This window comes from Pholis gunnellus, assembly GCF_910591455.1.
Source record: "Pholis gunnellus genome assembly, chromosome: 3".
Lineage (NCBI taxonomy): Eukaryota > Metazoa > Chordata > Actinopteri > Perciformes > Pholidae > Pholis > Pholis gunnellus.
In genome coordinates, this window is record NC_136529.1 from 21,983,974 (window position 1) to 22,000,777 (window position 16,804).

At 42.6% G+C, this 16,804-nt stretch overlaps 2 protein-coding genes across 3 annotated transcripts; one reads left to right on the forward strand and one right to left on the reverse strand.

The window, feature by feature from the left end:
• Positions 1-119: 119 nt before the first annotated feature.
• On the reverse strand, positions 120-4,752 carry rae1 (ribonucleic acid export 1; the record flags this gene model as incomplete). Of its 2 annotated transcripts, XM_079156573.1 has the most annotated exons (13): positions 4,659-4,752; positions 3,939-4,057; positions 3,745-3,849; positions 3,488-3,580; positions 3,302-3,388; positions 3,130-3,216; positions 2,785-2,856; positions 2,572-2,679; positions 2,253-2,359; positions 2,080-2,155; positions 1,304-1,498; positions 1,087-1,172; positions 120-508 (listed from the first exon to the last, which is right to left on the reverse strand). In XM_079156573.1, coding segments are annotated over exons 2-13 (1,107 nt in total). In that variant the 5' UTR covers positions 4,029-4,057; positions 4,659-4,752. The 2 variants fall into 2 exon arrangements, with proteins under 2 accessions (XP_079012699.1, XP_079012698.1); XM_079156572.1 differs by lacking the exon at positions 120-508 and having other exon boundaries at positions 1,083-1,172.
• Positions 4,753-6,641: 1,889 nt separating this feature from the next.
• Positions 6,642-15,431, forward strand: LOC306693908 (bone morphogenetic protein 7-like; the record flags this gene model as incomplete). Its single annotated transcript, XM_079156571.1, has 7 exons — positions 6,642-7,047; positions 11,125-11,314; positions 14,136-14,284; positions 14,564-14,770; positions 14,902-14,975; positions 15,080-15,190; positions 15,282-15,431. 7 exons carry the CDS (start codon positions 6,642-6,644, stop codon positions 15,429-15,431), a joined length of 1,287 nt encoding a protein of 428 aa, XP_079012697.1.
• Positions 15,432-16,804: the final 1,373 nt, after the last annotated feature.

Here is a 16,804-nt window from a genome sequence, read left to right on the forward strand (position 1 = left end):
AATGGGTTGCCATGCACAAGACAGTTCTGTGAATCACTAACACACCCGTAAAACACCAAACACAGTAGGTTAATATTTAACCTACTCCCTCAGGTTGGAATAAACATGTTCAAATCTAATAGTATGCACGTGGTTATTTATTTTACATCCCAGTTTTAGTCACGGAGTAACAGCAAATCATAAGAGAAAGAAATGTCTTTGGATAGCTGTAAAAAAACAAACTGAAAAAAGAGGAGCTGGACACATAAAAAATTAGAAACGTCAAAACGAATGCCAAACTAAGCCCTCCCTTTCTATGATGACCCCTACGACCAATTGTCACGTAGCTGTCATCAAACGCCAGGTTGGGTAGGCCCCTCTGATTGGTCCATGCACAGAACGCAGCACCACGGCATTGGTCCAGGTGTTTGCCGAAAGGAAGGAGTCAGTCTCGAGCGCACACACAGACACACTTAAGCAGCAGGTCTTCCACATTTCTTCACAAGAGATGCGACTTGGCACGACGAATCTAAAAAGACAGGAGGGAGCCGTCAGTCACAAAGAACATTCTTCTTGATTTTTTGTTTATTCCTAAAAGAGTGTTCACCGTGTCCCCTTTTTGCACAGAATAAACAGTATCACACTTCAGCAGACAAAAATCAATCAGTGCAATTGACTCATTGTTAATCATTGCTAGCCTGTGTTCAATGTTTCTTGAATCTTTTCATTGTTATCTCCATAATTACATAAATAATCATTAAATACCTCTTTGTGTCATTGAAAACTCTGCCAAGCCTTCGTGCTAACAAGTTAAATTCATCCCAAAATTCCTGACTGTACAAGTGCAGCTTTACAGCACAAACTACAGAAGCCTTCAAAATGACCTCACTCAGGTCAGTACGGTACCATTCCCATACTAAATGGCTACTTGTATTATTACACGGCAGTACAGACATCGGACTCATGCCCACGTTATGCATGCCAGGGATCACGGGGTGCCTTGAAGGCCCCAGTGCGAGTCACAAAAAAGGTGCTGAAGAAGAGGGGCAGCCCCAGTACGGCGACCGCGGTCTCCAGGTTTACAGACAGTGGCTGCACTTCTCTCACCATTTCTTGTTCCGAGGCTTCAGCTCCTCGGCAGCGTTCCTCAAGAAGATGTAGTTCTTTTTCTGGGGGTTGTAGTACTCGTGGCCCTGACGAATTCAGACGAGAGCACAATATTACAAAGAGAGAAGGCCAGCATGAGGTGCATGCCACAGTTTTCTACTGATGTAGTTGAAATACAAACACCTGCTTACCACAATTGTAAAGATTTAACACCTACCTTTGACCAATCGTAACTGGAGGCGTATGCAAAGATGTTGCCGTTGCTGTTGAAGCAGCAAGCTGTAATAGGCTGGTCGAGCTGCTCTGAGGTCTTCAACTTGGTGCGGGCGTCTTTGTCCCAAAAGCTGAAGCGTCCGTCTGAGCCCACAGTAGCCAGCGTGCCGTGGACAGGATGGAAGGAGATGGCATTCACCTGATGGTGGGGGGAATGGAAATCATGAGGTGAGACACGAGGGAACATTAACACTAGTTTGGTTAGTGTGACTATTTTGCAATGAGTCTGTGAAAAGATACACAAGGGCTGTCCAGCAAAGTGGGCGTCAACCTCATTGCATTCAAAATCAGTGGATATGACAAATGCAAATTTGTGAGGGAATCATTCCATTATTCAAAGAATGCAGCAACTATATATTAATTGGGTGCATTTAAAAATGCGAATTACATTAATGTTAAGCCATATTCACATTAATATAGATCTTAGATATTGAACACTGTGCTAAAGTGCCATTAATTACATTCATTTTAATTTTAGGTTAGTCAGTTCCAAGGCATTTATCACCTTTGTCCTTAGTTCCACCTACGGTTTTCCTACGATGACAAACAGAATGACTGTTGTGCAAAAAGGTCTATTGTAAGAATTTGCAATAAAGTCAACAAACTGGTGGAATGGGTCTATGTTCCAACATAATGAGTTCATACAATCTCATTTCAGAGCACAAAAGATACAAACCTTTCACAATGTAAACACTGTTTCAGAAACCATGAACAACTTACAGCATAGATGTCCTGTGGAGTGGTTGTGTTGGTTCCATTCGACCTGTGACACTTAAAGGTGAAGTTGTCTTTGGCTCTGAATGGGATCAGGGAACATATTCACGTCATGTTTTGCTTCAGGCCTTTGACAGTGATAGCAGTGTCTTAACTTATTGATTGTTTTAGACACTCACGGGTTTGGAGGGTTGATATAGTGGATGGCCACCCGGCCCTCAATGCTTCCCAGTGCAAAGCCAGTGGGCTTGTTCTGTTTGTCCTTGAATATGGCAACACAGCGGTGCTGCGGGAACAGGGCAGAAATGTGCATTGGATCAAAAGAGGTATAAATGAAAAGGATCTATCTTAAGTTTGACTTTATATCCAGCATCTAGTAAAATAAAGATAATCCGGCTGTACATAAAACTACCAGAAGAAGTGGCTCGATGTACACAGAGAGATGTTAGAACTAAGAAAAGACAATGAGAAAATATTTCATGGAGGAGAATAATTCACCTGATGTTTGAGAGGAGAATCTATTCTGCGAAACTCAGAGGGCTGGTTCTCCAGCTGGTACACTATCAGGCCTCTCTCCGCTGTGGCAACAACCGCCATGGGGTACACCTACATATAACCAGGGAGGTGAAAAAACAACACAAAGAGTCACATATTTAAATATCTACTCACTAAGTATTACAGTGTTTGTTATAATCCTCATAAACCACTTACGACATCTGCACAGTAACATCTCTCTGGCATCTGCAGAGACATCATGGGATTGGGAGAGCGGGTGTCCCAGAACTGAAGAGAAAAACAAAATGTAGATATGCCAACTATCTGATTAGCTCTGATAAGTGAGTAGCATGGTTACATTTACGTGTCTACACAAATACAACCAAAAAGTCTCAATAGTTGCCATCGCAGATTGATAAAATGCTGATGGTCCAGAGGTGACTGAAATTAAGATTACCAGAAAACGGGAAGCAGAATGGCCAATCGTAAATTTTCAGATATTCTTGGGATCCTAAATGCAAAAAAACAAGATGTGTTGAAATGTTCTGTGTGCTGTTGTACCTTCAGTGTTTTGTCCCAACTGCCGGTCATGATACAGCTGTAGTTCGGGGCTTTTATCCAGTGGATTGCTTTGATCGGACCGTCGTGCTGGGAGGAGAAACGGTGAAGAAGTGTAAGATGATTCTGCTTCATTATTATGACCACATAGTTCATTTGTTTACTCTCATCCAACCTGTGCAATCTGCATAGCTTGATTGCTGTTAAGATCCCACATCTTGGCTGTTTTGTCACAGGAAGCAGTGAAGACTTTACTCCCATCCTGGTAAAAAAAAAAAGAAACGCGCATCATAAATGACTCCATGGCCCAGCAGATAGCATCTACTCCGGGGCTTTAGCTACTTCGTATGAAGACACTTACGTCACTCCAGCATACATCCAGCACTGGACCTGTGTGCATCTGTTGGGCTTTGGGGACAGTCTGCCCATTGTCCTGGACCTCCCAGCACCGGACCTACAGTCAGATGATACCACATACGTAGACTGTGTTTAACCAGCATACTATACGATACTCATTATCTGGTGCAGAAGTAGTCCTTCATGGAAGACAAGCCTGGTGAATAATATAAATTAAATCGATGACTGTTCACCATTATTATCATTGAATAAATAACTCACATCGTTGGCCCAGGATCCTCCGATGAGGAAGTTCCCCGGCATGGTGGGGGGGCTGAACGCCAGACAGCTGATGCTGTCATCTGGAGGTGAAGTCACTTCAACATCCTGTTGGAACATAAACAAATAAAAACTGTTTTCAGAGAACCATCATAAGAGTTTATAAAATGTTGTTGTCCTGTAGTCTGCTGGTGTACCTTCATGGGGTTGTGGCTGTCTGTTGTTGCGTTTCCAAAGACTCCTGCCCCTGCTGCTCCAAACCCGGAGGTTGTCCCAAATAAACTCATAGTACATCAACGTTATTCGTACCGCACGCCTGAGAGAGAAGACAGAGACACGGTGTAATCTACACAATAGCAGACTGTCATCAATATCATGAGGTAACAGGTAGCATTAGCTGACGCTCACTGTATGTAGCTTTGCATCTTAAAAAGGGAGTGTAAGCAAGCACATACTGTACATTACACAACATTACTGTAGCTACCGACCTTTATCATAGCACTCAGTTATCAACTTAAAATAAAAAGATTACGGTTATATATCAGGAAACAAACCAAAACAGTTGCCACTTGGCAAGACGATGCTAATGTTGACGCTAACTCACGATACATCAGTTACCGTTGCTAGCTCCAAATGCTAACGTCAGCTAGCTTGTTAACGTGAGAACATATGGGCAGTTTGACCGTGTTTGGTGTATAAAATACGTTTGAGCGTAGGTAACTTTAACATTCTCTATTTCAGTCATTAGCGTAAGAAAACAACGTGATATTTCAACGCTAGCTAGCGTTCGCTAACTCAGTTTATCAGTTGCTGTGGCAGGGTAGCTAACGTTAATGTAAGACAATTAAGACAAACTTCCCAGTGTAACACATTGTATTATCTGCAGATAAGTCTTACGACCACATGGATATACTCACCCCAAATGTGTTGTGCTGTAGATAAATGTGCCGTAACGCTGGAAATGCCCAAATACTTTGGCGCATCAGAAAATGTGGCGCTTGTTCCTCGATATGTCGCAGTTTGATGACGTAACGGACCCGGTACAAAAAAAAAACATGCAATGTCACGAGCAAAACGCTTGGAGGCAGTACATGAAAGCAAGTCACGTTGATGGACAGTATAATTAAAGTAACTCAGATCTGTGTGGTATAAACTGCCGATTTTTCGGTCTGTATCTCGTCGAAAGCTAGTTTATCTCAGATCAGGTGGAAAAGAAGTGAAGGCCAGGTTACCATCATTCCTAACCGACAACCCCGAGCCCCAGTAGTTCAAGTGTGCACCTCATCTGCCTGCCACAAAAATGCACCCATATGTAAAATATGTCTATATGTGTACAATACTAGTGGAGTGCCAACCACAATCAGAATCACATTTTTCACCCAAGTGTGCATTGTACACAGGAATTTGACTCTAAATTTGAAAGAAAAATTAATTCAAGAAATATATCAAAATGACTGTACATACAATAAATATGATTTGTGACAGTTTTCAGGTGAGTAGTGGAGTGAAATGTACAATATTGCCAACTGAAATATAGTGAACTAGAAGTAGCATCAAATAGATACTATAAAGTAGGCTACCTACCTACTATTTTACTTATAATTATATAATGATACTATGTACTCTCTAACACTGGTAATAACCAAGCCTGTTTTCTTTTTATATTCAAATTTTGATTTTGCCAGTTGTAATGTGTGGGATCTGGGATGATGACGTGGATATACTGTCAGTAGGACCTGTATGCATTAACAGTCCTTAAGCAAAACAGAATTGCACCATCTTAAATGGTTACTGTTTACAGATGTTTGTAGTGGAAAGGGGGGACTCTTGTCGTTAAAAGAGTATACAGGGATGAGTCATAAAGTGACTTCTGCTGGTAGAAAATAAAACATCTCAAGTGACTGTTGTATGGTGCAAGTGCAAATTTGGTTGTGTGATTTTAGTTCATGTATGGGTTAGTAAAAGGCCACTTTATTCTGTGGCTATGACACATTAACTTCCAATTATGTTCTGATCCAGTCACCGCTGTCTCAGTAACTCGGTAAAGCACACATCTGTATTTAGTAGGATTCTTGCTTTGTCATACATTGTCCACCCCACCCCCATTACCTCTCTATTAAAGGAGTCACAGAGTGCTTTACACATTGTTGTAGTAAGTCATTGGGGCTATTGGCATGTCCCTTCATGTGCCTGTACTGCTGATCACTCAAACCCCTCAACAATTAGGGTGGGCCCGAGTTTATTGTTTGAGTTCAAAGGTGTCTGCGTTGAAGGAGGGATTAAAGGATTTTACCTCTTTACCTTTGGACTGATCATTAAGCGTTTTTTTTCACTAAGTGTTAAAGTAACCCCATGTTCCCAGTGTTGAGGCACTGTGACAATACATTTAAAAATTATGGAGAATGTGATTTGAAAATAATTCGATGTAGATGAACCATGGGTTCATGGCTCGCAGGCTACTGCCTAGAAGACAAAAAAAGGTCCACTTTCATCAGTGGTCAAACAATCATGTCCAAACAAAGGACGCAGTGATTGGACACTTTGTGTGAAAGGTCCACACCCTATCTTATTACCAAGATAGAGAAGTGCACTTCATGACAGGACACTGAGCTATTACCCCTCATTGACTCACCCCCACAAACTCTCCCAATCTTTCCAGTATTGGTTTATCCCACTCTAAACCCCTTCTGCCCCTCCCCTGAAACAGCGCCTCGATAAAATCCATTCCCAAATTCCCATCAAGAGGAGCGCACGACCAAGACAGCGCGCAACAACAGATGATGAGGGCACGCTCTTCTGAAAGGATAGTGTGTTTTACTCTTAATAGGGAAAGTGTGTAGGCTATGTAGGAAGCGCATCCAAAGTCTTATCCTGACTTTCGACTATAGCCGCGCGTAAAAATGGGAACAATTGTGACAAGCGCCCTGGTGACGATAACAATCCTCCAGTCATGGGGTCACTGCGTGTCGGCCACGCAGGTCGCCTTCTCCAACTTCTCCGTGGACAACGAGGTGCGCTCCAGCTTCATCCAGCGGCGGCTGCGGAGCCAAGAGCGCAGGGAGATGCAGCGGGAGATCCTCTCCATCCTGGGGCTGCCGCATCGTCCGCGGCCGCACGTCCACACCAAATACAACGCTGCCCCGATGTTCATGCTGGACCTCTATAACACCATCTCTACAGACGCAGAGCTGCCCGGATACTCCTACTACAAGCCCGTTTTACCGACCCAGGTCTCCCCCATGGTGACCCCACAGGACAGCCGCTTGCTAGATGACGCAGACACGGTGATGAGTTTTGTCAATCTCGGTAAGTTTACAATCTGACTTTATATGGACAGCGTCTTGTTTTTAATTCGAACATAACATTCTCTATTTGTGTTCATATGTTTTAAAGTCTAGGCTTTACTAAACGTTACTAGAGGGACTTTGATAATGCTTCATGAACATGTTTCTTATTTATTTAAATGATAAGCCTATGGGAGTATTATTTGCAAAATGTCCAAATCAATGAGTACTTATTATGTTGTCCAGGGGTTCAAGTTTCATCTCTGTTATCTGATTGAATCCAAGATTTAAAATGCTTTCCATTTTGTTGTGAGATATTCAGCCACCACAGAGTGCATTGGTTAAGTGTGTGTGTTTCTGACATTGTGGCTTTTAGGTCACTTTCTTTACTTGAGATCAGGCATTAAGCATTCCGAGCTGTAAATGTTATGACAACATGCCTGTATCCGATTTCACCAGAATCCCTTCAAAGCTTTGAGGGGGAGGCTTTAGCATAGCTTTGTTTCGCATGACCAGGAATTGGACGGGCATTTCTAAACCTCTAGGGAGTGAGAGTCAAGTTAGATCAAGATACTAACTGCATCACATGTTATTGCTGTAGTAATCCCTGATAGTGCAGGTGCTTGTGTTGTGTGCACTGCATTCCTGTATTGTGTTTGTGTGTTTGTTTGGAGGGCGCAAATCACATGGGTCACAGGCTCACGCAGACATTATTGCATTTATTAAAGGCAAATCCTTCCTTTGTTTCCCTTGGAGATCCTACAGCGGCTCTGATATCACTATGGTGAGGCAGCAGACGGCATGGTGCCTCTGGCTCTTATCCGGATGTGGTTACACCCAAAACCAACCTGTGTCTCCTTTATGCCCCCCTTTGACCTCAGGAGGCGGGTTATAGGTCAACCTGAACAGATGAAGTTTTCTTTTATCTGAGATACAGCTCCAATAAACCTTTAACCCATTCTGTCTGTTTGTATGCCATTGAGATTGAATGGAAGCCTTTAGACTGAAGAGCCATTTAGACTTATTTCTCTGCGTATACATGTGTAGTTAATACAAAACATTTGGAGGCTTTAAAAAAAACATAACAATTTGTGTCCTCAGTCATGAACTTTTAACTGACGGTCTTTAGCTAATGAGATCTGGAAACATTGTTTCTGAAAACTCATAGCAGACTTCTGTGGTTCCACATCTGAGGGGGTTGATTATAAAGAGGAAGGAGGAAAAAACGGACACAATGAGTGTGCATTATTTCTCTCTCAAGCCCACCACGGCCTCCTCCTGTGCTGATGATTGTCAGAGTTTTTAGCTGGGGCTCCCACAAAGTGCTGCAGTGACTCTATCTTGGTGGTCCCTGGATGATCGCTTCAAGACTGAACTGGATTATGGTATTTCCCTTCCAAAGACCACAACTTCCAGTGTGAGGGAGAGCTGCTGTAGAGCTGCCCAGCCCCTTCTCCCAGTGCACCCAGGTACATCCTGCAGGTGGACAATGCATAGAATAATATTTTAGACAATTGTCATCTACTCAGTATGAAATAAATTATGGAAAAAGGAAAGGATTGAGGAAAGTTAAAGTGAAAGGTTCAACCCCTCTTTTTTTATTTGTTAAACTATATTTAAGGGCTTGTGTAGTCATATCAAAGAGTCTATGCACGCACACAGTATATTGCATCACTGCACACATGTTGATACACATACATGGCTGCATGTGTTTCCTTCTGTTAGAATGCCAAACCACGGGTCATACTTCAGAAACACCAGCAGGAAGCATTCGTCTCATTGTCATGCAACATTACACAAGGCAGCTGCTATTGCGCTGCACATTTTGTGGTCCCTCTTTGTACATTTATTTATAAAGAAATACATCAAATGTAGTGCAGAAGACTGACTTAGTTGTTGCAGTTCTGCTCTCGTGCTCGTCGTATCGACGGCGTTCAGTATGGGCTTTTTTTTTTGTTGCATTGACCTCAACACACCTGCAGTGCATGGGAAAAGGCCCGATGACCAGAAATGTCACTGGCTTTAATGAAAATAGAAAGGGTACAAAATGCTCTACTAACAGCTGGAGGAACGGCCGTGTCGCTGGAGAACAGAAGGTGTATTGTGTTTTTGAGAGCAAGCGAGAAGAAATGTGTTTGTCCTGTTAAGCTGATCTGTAAGAAGCCTAAGGAGATCATACTAAGAATTTCTTTTACCCCACCAGAAAATCGCATTAACCGTCTCATTATTTATACACTGTGTGCAAAATAATTCCTCTCTGACGAGACTCTTCAAGCCCACGTCTGTCTTTTTAAACCTTGTTCAGAAATACTTACAGTAGATTTGGTTTGTCGTCAATCAGCATACATGGTGCTACAGTCTGTAGGATAGAAATGTATACATACTTGTATATTTGTTCAGCAAATGCCTCTTTGGTGGTTTTAATAATCTGGAAGGAAACAGCTTTAGAAATGTTGTCAAACTTGTCAGCGCATGCAGACATTCATGGATTTTAAAGGGCGAAAAAATGTTCACTTGAGTAAAAGGTTTACAACTAACTTCAAGCAGTTGAAAATTAAAGCCTGAGCTTGACTGTTGCATAGAATGACTAAATAATGTCTGAAGTGTATTATTATCCACAAAGGTTATATTTTAGTAATTTTTGAAGTTTTATTTTTATGCAGACGTGATGATACATCTTTAAACCACCCATGCTAAAGGGTAAAAAAAAAACATTTACTATAAAATTGCCACAGGTCAATGATAGCTTCGTGGCTGTGTGGCCCCGCAGTGTCAGGAGTAATCTGAAGTGTTGAAATGCCTCCCAGAGGGAAGTTTGCATATCTGTGGCCTGATCTCTGCAGCTAATGGTCCCTAACATAAACACACCGAGTCCTTACAAGCAATTATTGCTTTCATAAAAACACCCCTCGTTCCCTTCCAGCATTTAATTGCGGTCAAACAAATGACTAGCAGGGCTCAGAATGCACTGCTCTTAACGATCAACGTGTGTGTTTCTGTGTCGTTAGAATTGTTTTTAGAAGCCTGTGAGTCAGTGTAGTGTGTGTGTGTGTGCTCTTTTGTGAAAAAAAACAGTTTCTGTTTCTAGTTTTGAGGTGCTGTGTGTTTGGTTGTCAGTGCACTGAAACAATAGTGGACCATCAGTGGGAGTGCAGGCTGATGTCATGATGATGTCATGGTGTACGCCAGTGGGCAGGATGTGTTTAAGGTGACTAATCGCTGCTCCGCTCTGCACACCTTCACCAGAGACCTCCACTGCTCTTTCCAAGGACAAACACATTGGCTAACGCTGTAAAAACAACGACACTGGAAAGCTTCAGGAAGCTTTCGGGGTCTTTCTGACCACCGTTCCTCTGGAAAGTCTGAGAGTTGGAGAGCTTCAGCTGGCTCAGGGCGGGTCGGAAACCCCACAGTGCCATCAGCGACTGCTGCTTTACTTTATCCTCTGCCCGCACATACACAGCGATACATGGCAAAATGATCAGGGAGGTGTGGGTGGTACAGACTCTGGTAGCTAAGTCACACATGAATTTGTGTGTCTTTCTATACTTTATGTGAGTGTGTTTGTAAAAGCACACTGGCAGCTGCGGTTTTCCGGGCAGTGCTTTAACGGGCCTTTTCTTGTGGTCAGCACATGTGTGCAATTTAAACAGGGAGCCGAACTGAGCCCGGAGTGTGTTATTTCCCCCCCCCCACATATATTGGCACGTATGGCAGACTTTAGTGATGCTTAGATCAATCGCTTCACAGCAGGATTTTCCCTATTTCTGACCCAGTGCTTCCGAGATGTGGGCAGAGTGACACACATCAGAGCAACGTTTGATTTTGCAACAGTTTTGACAGATATGCAACCACCGACTGGCTCACCATACAAACAGTGGTTTGCCTTTCCCTCAGATGTGCAAACTTTCCCATGCAGAAGTATTATTTCACTGTGTGTGTGTGTGTGTGTGTGTGTGTCAGCTGATGCGGCGAACAATAAATCACTTCTTATAATGGTATCATTATCTGGTGGATTATAAATGGAGCATTTTGATAAAGCAGTTCAATCAAATGTTGATTAATCACCTCTATTGCTTTCTGTTTTTCTTTCCGATAGTCGATCAGGATCAGGATCTTTCGCACCAGCAACACAGAAGACAATTTCGGTTCGACCTTTCCCACTTTCCCGAGGGCGAGGTTGTCACAGCAGCAGAGTTCAGGATTTATAAAGATTTCACCCAGGAACGTTATGAGAACGAGACATTCAGAGTCGGTGTGTACCAGGTCCTGCAGGAGCCTCCAAACAGGTACGGATGCTTTCTTTACAACATTTCACAGGAATTACTGCTGCTTACCCTTGATTTGCTTTATCCTTTGTCATATGTATTAGCCTGATCTCCTCAGTAGTGTCTCGCATTTAGGCAGTCGTTACAGTACTCAGATATTTGACTGAAGTATAAGTAGTTACAAGTAAAAGTCCTGCATTTAAAACCTTACTCAAGTAAAAGTACACTAGTATTGGTTTCAAGATATATTTGAAGTACCAAAAGTAAAGACCAGGGTAATTTATTTATTGATAATATTTTGTAGTGTTTATCTGAATCAGCTAAATAACTGGTAACTGGAGCTGTCAGATAAATGTAGTGAGTAAAAATTACACTATTTGCCTCTGAGATGTAGTGAAGTAGAAATATGAAGTAAACAGAAATACGCAAGAAATACGCAAGTAAAGTACAAATACACCAAACGTTATTACATTTGTGTCACTCTCAGTATAGGAAAGTAACATTTAAACAGTTCTACAGCTACACTAGCATTACTACGAGCTAAATTTCAGCTAATGTCAGCAACATGTTCACAATGCCCACCGTCAACAGTTTACATCGTGACTATTTCTACACTAGAAACCAGTTCCTACGACATGCTGCTGGTGAATATTTTAAATGTCCTTTTTCAGTACTGTGAGCGCCACCAATGTAATGAAATGATCCTCTGTTGTATTGGAGCAAATGTCTCTCAGACAGATATCTCAAAACCCAGATATAAAACCAAACCTGCATGTTTTTTTATTTTTATTTGGGGTGAACTGACCCTTTAAAGCATTTTTCAAATGAAGTCATCAACGCTTGTTTCACTGGTACACATGATTATCCTCTTATGCTAGTGACATGGTCTGAATAGTGTGGTTGAGTTCAAACAAACACCTCTGTGCTACTGTGTGTTTTCCTGTTCTGGCTGGTTGTTAGGCTGCTGGATGTGCACTCAGCTGTCTGCTTTGGCCGTGTCTCTCTGCATTTCCCCACAGGTTATTTCTGCTGATGTGAGTGTCAGCACCGAAGCTGTTTACACAGACATTAGTGTCAATTACAGAAACACAATTATTCTCTCCAGAGCAAGTTTATTCTCTCACGCAGTCAGAACGGGACAGTCCCCAGGAGACATGCAGTTATAACGCGCAGCAAATAATACTCTCCACCCTCAAGACATCCACTCTCTTTCTCTTACACAGATGGTCATTCCTCCATGTTTCTGTCTGTCTGACTGTCAGTAGCTCTGTTGTGCCGTTCAGCCTGCCAGCCTCTGTACACTCACACTGTTTTCAAACCACTTCTGAAATTGGATAACAACACGACTGTAGAATACCTAGACCCCACACATTTTGTTCTTTCTCACAAATCAAAGCTACATGAGTCATCTGCTGGCAGCGGTAGGTTTAAAGTCCTTCACCGGTGACAGCGGGGCTGACGACGGTGTTAAAGGCAACACCATTGTCATTCACAGATACACAAAGGCCAATCCACACAGACGAGCAGCCGGCAGGACTACAGGCAGACGTCTGCCTGAGGGTCTGAAACTCAGTCTGCAAACACAGCCATTGTCTGTGAAATCTGCCCTTAAGACGACACGTATCAGTATAGGAGATTTCTTCTCGGATGTGAAGAAAGTGCTGCTTTTATAATGGCTGCTGGGTTGTGGGTGGATTGCATGATTCACATGATGCTTCATGAAGGAGACTCACCCTGGATGTTTAGTTTGCTATAGACATCGTTTTGAGGCTGAAATGACAAGACACATCTTCTTTAATCTGCACTCAAAATATTTTTTATTTGTTGTTTTAATTTATTATTTGAAGAATTCTGGCTGATTCAATTCACGACACGGACACTTTTACATTTTCTGTCGTGTTGGCTCTGTGCTTCAGCACATATTTGATTCAAATTGAAACAATGACTATTAGGTTTAATAGATGTCTCTCAGCTTTAGTTTGAAGTTGTTTAAATCCACATCTGATAAACAAGGTTGGAATGCCCCCATTTCTATATATTTGAACAGTTTTAGGTGACACAGCGTCATTGGACAATGTAAACTTATTCAAAGTTATCATGTTTTATATTTGGTTCCTTCGCAGCCTACATACATTAACTATGTAGCCTCATTAATAATTTCTTTGTCAGCAAAACACATTCTGAGTTGGACTGACGTCAGGTGTCTGACTTGGCTTAACAACAACATTCCACTTTTAGGCCATAAACCTCTTGGCTGTCTTTATACATTATTTTCCTGCTGCATTGTCCTAGAATTGGGGGAATACAGAGAAAGAGGGTAACAATTCCTACACTGTTCCCAGAGTGTGGAGGTAAACACCTTCAAATACAAGGCTGAAAATTACCACTTTAACCTCAAAGTGGTCGTTTCATTTTTAACCCAATGTGCTGGCGTACTTTTGCCAAAACAACATAAAACAAGTTGTCCAAGTACTTTCTAACAATTACGGGACCACACATGTAGTTGGGCTTTTTCTAGCCTATTAAAAACTAATTTTGATGCAACTTGCATGACAGCCAACAATTTCCTTCCATGCATACCAGACACTTTTAGACAGCCTTTGCTTTCAATTCATTTCAGGAATGAAAATGAATATGCGTAAAAAGAAGCGATGGGTAACAAATCACAGTAGACATTTTGTCAAACCAAGCAAAATTTAGAGTATTTACATCTGCAGCCGAACATACTCCATTACTCCATTACTCCAATACTCCAATACTCCATTGAAAACCTGGGTTTTGGCACTCAATGCTTTCAACCTTGAAATGCCTTGAATTCAATTACATACTCTCCTCTCCTCAGTGAAGTGCAGCTCTTGCTGCTGGAACAGCGAGAAGTGTGGGCTGCAGAGGAGGGCTGGCTGGTCTTTGACCTGACCGACACCAGCAACCTCTGGCTGGTCAACCCTGAGCAGAACCTCGGCCTGCACCTGGTCCTGGAGGACAGCCACGGTCAGTCACAGCCATACATTAACTCATATGGGGAACAGCAACAATTGCACGATTACAGTCTTTGTCTGGAGTGATGATTTACTGCTTTCTAATCCTGTGGGGCAAAGGACCACCACATATTGAGTAATTGTCTGTCGGGGCTTCTTACAGAGAGCAAGTTGGTTGTTTTGTGGTCATATTAGGATGAACAAATGATTGCTTAGTAGAGACTTAGATGTGTGTTATTGTCATCTTCAGTGGTTGGTTGACTCTCTTAATAGTTTTGTTCTCCCATTATAGGTCAGAGGAGGAACCCCAGACTGGCGGGGCTGGTGACGGGCAGTGGACCTCAGGACAAGCAGCCCTTCATGGTTGCCTTCTTCAAAGCCAACGAGGTGCGATTCCGCAGCGTCCGCTCTGCCCACGGCCACAAGGGGCGCCAGTCCAACCGCTCCAAACCCCAGAGGACTGTTCAAGATGCACTAAAGGCAGTGGAGGCTGCAACAGGTGCCCGAACCCTTCAGATCTCACTATCATCAACTCTAGTCATGGTTTGAGTGACTCTGATAAACTGGCCGTTCATACTTTTTCTACTTTGATACTTGTGTGTACTCATACTTGCATGTTTTCCATCTCAGATAACCTTGGCATCTCCAAAGAGGGATGTAAAAAGCATGAGCTGTATGTCAGCTTCAGAGATTTGGGATGGCAGGTATAATTACAATTTTAATCACATTTTTATATAAAATTTCACCTTGTTACATGTCCTAGAGTGACAATTAACTGGCATATACCGGTGGTTTTTTCTCTGAGCAGGACTGGATCATAGCACCAGAGGGCTATGCAGCGTACTACTGCGAGGGAGAATGCGCGTTCCCTCTCAACTCCTACATGAATGCCACCAATCACGCCATTGTGCAAACTCTGGTAAGTCCCAGACAGCCCCAATGATGACATGGCACTTTCACTACAACCTCCACTTCCTGTGAAGATTAATTTATGCTTCTTCTGACCACAGGTGCACTTCATCAACCCGGGCACGGTGCCCAAGCCCTGCTGTGCCCCCACGCAGCTCCACGGCATCTCAGTGCTCTACTTTGACGACAGCTCCAACGTTATTCTCAAGAAGTATCGCAACATGGTGGTCAGAGCATGTGGCTGCCACTGACCACTCAAAACCCCCCCCCCCCCCCCTGTGATTTCTGCAATTTTAGAGGGGGACGCTGAAAAAGGCGAAAGTGAAGGAACCAGAGACAAGAGATGATTGACTGGCTGGTCACCAGGGAGCTCCTGCCACAGAACGAGCTTTAAATAATCTGGCGTTCTGTTTTTTATGAGCAGCAGCTGAGCCTCCAACGCAGTATTAACCACTACCACAAACCAAATAGAACTATTGGTAACAGAGAAAGGTTGAACAAAGGCGTTTCTTTTGCTTTCTCTTGAGTTCGACTAGAAAAAGTGCACTGGAAGGACACCAAGCAATGTGGAGTTACTTCAGAGACTCAAACAAAACATTCAGTGCTGGAAACATGAAATTCAAAGGTTACTATTATCCTTAATGGGCAACTCATATCTCTCTGCATTTGAATTCAGGCACTGACCATAAGGCGTCAGAATATAAAATACTGCCTGGGTGGAAATGTGCATTTAGTAACAGATTCCACAGCTCATACAACTTTAAATCACCATCTTCCTGTTGAATTGGAACAGCAGGGGGAACTTGAAAAAAAAAAAAAAAGATTCAGCTGTTGCTGAACTGGTTGTTCAGCAGGCCACTTGGACCAGGTCAGGTGTATAACATCTGGCAGCTCGCGTGTGTGTGCTGCTGATTCAGAGGAGCGCAGTGAAGAACGGCAGCCGAGACTGTTCGTAACAGTGTGAGACTGGACGACCTGCCTGTTGGACCTAGTTTTCCTGACATCACCAGGCCTGTGAAATCTGCACGATGTCAGTGATTCATCTTCATGAGAAGGACATCAGGGTGTGCGCCTTCTTCGCCCCGACTGCAGCTGCTTTTCTCATGATAAAAGGGAAGCTGTAATTTGATTTAGTCCGATTAAAGTTAATAAAAGGAAACTATAAAACAAGAAGCAGGTGTGTGTTTTTTACCTCATCTGGCCTCAATGATGTTCCCTGCAGCATCATTCAACGCACCTCTGGCTTGTAAATGAATGTTTTGTAAGTGTTCATGGGTTTTTGACATTTATGTGAAAATGAGGCAGAAACTTTACATATATTTATTAAACAGTGAGAAAACTGTTTCACATTGTACACACACACACCATCTGTGTGTAGAGCACCCTGTCTGCCCTAATTGGGACATCATAGTTGAGCCCATGTGGTTTTTCATTTCAACTTTGCACAATTTACAAGTTTGCCAAAATAAGTGCTATGTACAAAAATCACATTGCAGTGCTGACATATGACATTGTACGCCAATCACAGATTTGTGCTTTTAAAGTACTTTGAAGCATCTCCGCTGTTAACAATCGGACAGACATTTGAAAAAAGAGCAAAGCAGCTATATACTGTGACAAGCAG